This window comes from Parasteatoda tepidariorum, chromosome 9 (assembly GCF_982258835.1).
Source record: "Parasteatoda tepidariorum strain Cologne lab strain chromosome 9, Ptep-v5.0, whole genome shotgun sequence".
In the NCBI taxonomy this organism is placed as follows: domain Eukaryota; kingdom Metazoa; phylum Arthropoda; class Arachnida; order Araneae; family Theridiidae; genus Parasteatoda; species Parasteatoda tepidariorum.
Window position 1 is genome coordinate 29772547 of NC_141763.1, and position 5070 is coordinate 29777616.

The window sequence follows — 5070 nt, forward strand, 5'->3', positions numbered from 1 at the left end:
GAATTTAATTGTTATTCTCCACTGGTTTCATTAAAAAAAATAATACTTGAAATTTAAGTATTCACATAGATATTTCTTTCCTTTATTAGTACATATCTCAAAAATAAAAATTATGTTAATCTCAGTATTGAAACTTGCTTGAAAAGTTATGGTTAATATCAGTACATTTTATAAAATAGAAATTTGGTTAATTCAAGTGTTGGGTGTATAATTTAAAAACAATTTGTTTTCGCCGTAAAAATGATGTGGGATTTTATTGATGTTCTCCTCAGGTTTCACTGAAATAATAATAAAACTTGAAATTTTAATAGACACATTCTTCAGAAGTGCATGAGTCAAAAGTCAAAAATAAAAGTAAACAAATAAAAACATTTGAAAACCGAATGAAATGTTGAAATAAAATTACGTTAATCACGTTTTCAATGCTTGTTTGAATAATTATGGTTAATATCAGTTTGCTTAATAAAGAACTATCAAAAGAGTTTTGATTGATTTAAGTGTTTACTGTAAAATTTAATAATAAGATTGATAGCATAAATGATGAGACAGCGTAAAATGATCTGATGGGATGATCCATTAATTTTATTAAAATAAAGATCAAGGATTTAAATTTCCATTTACAGATTTCTTTTCTTCTGAAGTGCATAGATAAAAAGGAAAAAAATATTAACAAATAAATAAAAAATTTATGAAAACCTAATGAAATGTTAAAATGAAATTATGTTAATCACTTTTTCTATGCTTGTCTAAATAATTATAGTTAAATATCAGTTTGTTTAATAAAGTACTATAAAAAATTGTTATTGATTTTAGTGTTTAATGTATAATTTAGTGATAAGATTAGTAGTGTAAGTGATTTATTTTAATTAATTTCCATCAAGGATTGAAATTTGAATTTCAATAACAATCAGGAATCGAAAATTAAATTTCAAATGTCTCTTTGTCAGAAGCACGTACCATGATAAATATCATCTGAAGAATTTAAAGAAAAATTTAAATGATTATATCTTTCTGCAAACTCGTTCATTATATATTTAATGTAAGTAAATTTAAAAAGTATGTGAAAAAGCAATTTGACCGATTGAAATATTTGGTGTATAATTTAATAGCTAAATACATCGAAGCAGAGCTAACGTGAAATTTTATTGTAATTCTTTATTGATTTAATTAGAACTAGAGAGTTTTAACCTAGCTGCTGCATAGGTAGGTCCTTCAAGCTTAAAAGTAGCGGGTTCGTATCCCTCAGTAACCGTGAATGTATTTTTGGGTTTGTTCAATGGGCGCATTGCGTCTTCTGCGCAAGGAGAGAAAATAGACTAGTGATGTAAATTTTAAAAAATCCACGTCAATAATAATTCATTTTGTTAATTAACCGTTCGTGCTGTCCTTCTCTAATTAATGATATCTATTTTTCAACCTGACAAGAGTTTATAAGCTGTTTATTTTATATTGTACAAATAAGTGGGCATATGCATGAGTAAATACACAAATGGGCGACCTTTGTGCTAAAATACAAAACTAAGGTAAACAACGTTAAAGAGCACAAAAATATTTATAAAATACAGACAGCTGTTTCGGATGCTCAAAGGGCAACCTTCATCAGTGCAACATCATCAGTATGTATCAGTGTTCATCAGTATGTTGCACTGATGAAGGTTGCCCTTTGAGCATCCGAAACAGCTGTCTGTATTTTATAAATATTTTTGTGCTCTTTAACGTTGTTTACCTTAGTTTTGTATATGCATGAGTGTTTATAAATAAATAAAAAGAGGCTCTGAGTATAAGTTCTTTGAATGTTGTTCACCAAACATTATTTAAAATAACTGCTTTTGCTCAAGTATTATTGCTCAAATACAACAAAACTGCAGACGTTTTATTTCCTCTTCCAATTTACAACCATAGTTTTAACTTGATGATGAAATGGTCCGAATGGACAACATATGACTTAGCGATATTTTTCTCTCTAGAGCATAAAGACTGGACCGTCACATGTTCCTCTGTTTTAGGTTAATGTACAGGGTATTTATAAAGTCCTGGACTCATTTTGATGTTTAATAACTCATAAAATAATAAAGATAGATTAAAATTGATAACATAAATGGTTAGATAGACTCAAAAAGTTTCATGACCCTTGTCAATAAACTTCCACGCGTGCCCCCTTCGTCGCACGGAGAATATCAAGTCGATAGTCAATTTCACGCCAGGTAGAGGCAAGCATCCACAGAGGCTATTGCGGTTGTAATTCTGGCTTTTAGGTCATCAATGTTCGACACGATCCTCCTGTAAGCATTGTCCTTTATAAATCCCCAAAGAAAAAAATCCAGCGGCGTTATATCAGGTGATCTGGGTGGTCAAGTGGTATTTACTCTTAAATGCACGAAGCATTTACCTTCTCAAACAAAAGTATCTTTCAGTTCAAGTATCTTTTCCACCACTACATAGCGAAAATCCACAGTTTCACATGAAATACAACTATCTTGCATTTATCTTGTGGTAACACATTTAACCCTTTCGCGCCGACTGTCACAAATACGTGACAGTATGAAACTGTATCAATCAGGATAAAAAGATAAAACTGGTAATCAAAGTAATTCTTTAGCAGTTTATTTGTGGGCGGAGTTATAATTGTTTGGTTTATTTAATTCACCATTACTTTGTTCAAAATAAAACTATTTAGTTATACTTTGAATTAACAGTGATTAGATATACGATTAAACTAACAATAATTAAAGAAAAAGCAAAGTAAGTCTGTCAAATTAGCAACGACTACATTTAAGTTACCGCTTTTTATTTAATTACAACTTGATTCTGATTTTGTACGAATGCTTTTCTGAATCACCCGTCCCCAAGGGGTTAAAGAGTAAATGCAGTGGCGTAGCTACCTAGGGGCAAGGCGGGGCAGTGCCCCGGGGCCCTCAAGCTCAGGGGGCCCTCGAATCCTTACCAGAAATCTCGATTGAACTGAACTTTTGGAAATTTCTCTTATTTTCAAAATAAATGTGACAGGTTGCGACCCCACTTTAATCAAGACAACTCAGTTGAGAGAAATTCAAAAGTTAGGCCTAGGGAATTCTCCTAAATTCTTTCTGTAGGTTGGCAGTGTTGTCAATTTGACGGATAGTGATATGTGCGTTTTATTATTCATCGATGTGCGTTTTATTGTGAATTCGAGTTAAGATTTTTTTTTCGAGAACGGTTAAAAAATTAATGCTGTATCAGGAGTAAGTAAGCTAATGTCAATAAACTTTTTTGCACTGGTCAATATAGTGGTTCAATTCTATTTGATTTTACCACTCATATTGATGTCCGTTAAGTCAATAAATCGTGTCAAATCTATAGATTTCGGCTACAGCTCATTGTATAACGCGAAATATCGTGAAAAAATGCAAGTCACCTGCAGTAGGTACATTAATTCAGGTCCGAGGGCAGGAGATCGTTCATGGTCTCTGTAATGCCTTTCCTTTCCAATAAATAAGCAGACCAGATTTTTAAAACAATAAAACTTAACTTTATTTAAAAACAAAAGAAATAGGCATTGTTTTCCAGTAAGAGCTTCCAGCTCTTAGAATACCAAGGGAGACCCTCTCCCGATTATATCAAACATACAGCTACCTTTCTCTCTCTCGCATCCCTCCGAAGGGATGACAAAATGCGCCAAGTGCGCCTTAAAAGGTCGCCAACCATTGCAGTCTCCACCGTTAAATGTGGTAACACTAACGGTGATAATTTTTTTTTTCCGGGGATTCCCCAATAACACTTGTAGCGTATCATTGCGTTTCTCTTTCCTTTTATTTCACTTTTAACGTCGTCAGTGAACAGTGAGTACCTACCTACTAGAGCACAATCTAATATTGTATTGTTTAAATAAATTGGAAAACTAAAATTATGGATAAAAAGAAGAAACCCAGTGGTGCATTTAAACTCAAATAACGCCAAGAAAGAGAAGATAGTAAACAAAAATTACCCAAAATTGACAAGTGTTTTAGTCAGCCTTCAGCAAGTACATCTGGCCAAAATATTTATATTGATAGTGACTCAAATAATGTGGTAACTGCAGTGTTGGTTGAGAAGCGTACTGAAGAAGATTCGACAATTATTGCAGTTGGAGGTACCTCCGCCGCCGATCATGTGAACGTGGATGAGGTTTGCATGACACACATAAGAGCGGAGGGTTTTGGAGGAACCACAGACCTCTACATTTTTCGAAAATGTGTACGACAAATCTTCTTATGACTTGGGAAACTTCACGAACAAGATATTAAGTGATAACGAAATGCGTCAAATTCTTGATATGGGGCCTTTACAGCCTTCAGGACCTTTTCCAACAGACATCAACCAGAACAATAGGTGTTTCTCAAAATCGTACTACGTTTCATGTTCTAAATATGGTGGGCCAGTTAATCGTTTTTGGTTGTGTTATTCCAAAATACTAGACGCTGCCTATTGTCAACCCTGCTGGTTATTTGCTTCACAAAGGAATAATGTTTGGTGTACGGGAATTCGAGATTGGAAGCATTTATCAGAAAGAATTAAACAACACAGTTGTTCGAGTTGCCATTCGGAAGCATGTGCTGTGTATGAATTTTGTAAAAAAAACGATACTAATACTATCGACAAGGAACTTGAAAATGAAATTCGCAAAGAAGCGTCATTTTGGAAAATGGTTCTGCAAAGGCTATTCGATATCATACTTACCCTAGCAAAGAGTTCTTTGACTTTGAGAGGACATCAAGAAGACTTAAGTCAGAAAGGATACCACGGAAATTTTCTGTCCTTTGTAGTGCTTGTCGCCCGATATGATCACATTTTGTGGCAAGTTTTGGATATGCCCAAAGATAATAATAATTATTTCTAAGTTTTTTTATCGTTTTATTTTGTTTATAATTATTAACTGTTTAATATCAGGACTTTTTTGAAATTGTGCTTTTTCATGTTTTTAGGATCTACAAGATATCTGAGTGCAACAATTCAAAATGAAATGATTGAGAGCTTGGGGACCCAAACTCGAAACCCATCTGCTAGAACAAATTAGAGCGTCACCGTTTTTTGCCATCATAATGGATACGACAT

At 33.3% G+C, this 5070-nt stretch overlaps 1 protein-coding gene across 1 annotated transcript; it reads left to right on the plus strand.

The window, feature by feature from the left end:
• Positions 1–4273: 4273 nt before the first annotated feature.
• On the plus strand, positions 4274–4855 carry LOC147803471 (uncharacterized). The gene has a single exon (XM_087151334.1). The coding sequence runs from the start codon at positions 4274–4276 to the stop codon at positions 4853–4855; it is 582 nt and encodes a 193-aa protein (XP_087007460.1).
• Positions 4856–5070: the final 215 nt, after the last annotated feature.

Coding starts and splice junctions, on each gene's coding strand:
- LOC147803471 (XM_087151334.1), top strand. CDS start 4,274: ATGCGTCAAATTCTTGATATGGGGCCTTTACAGCCTTCAGGACCTTTT.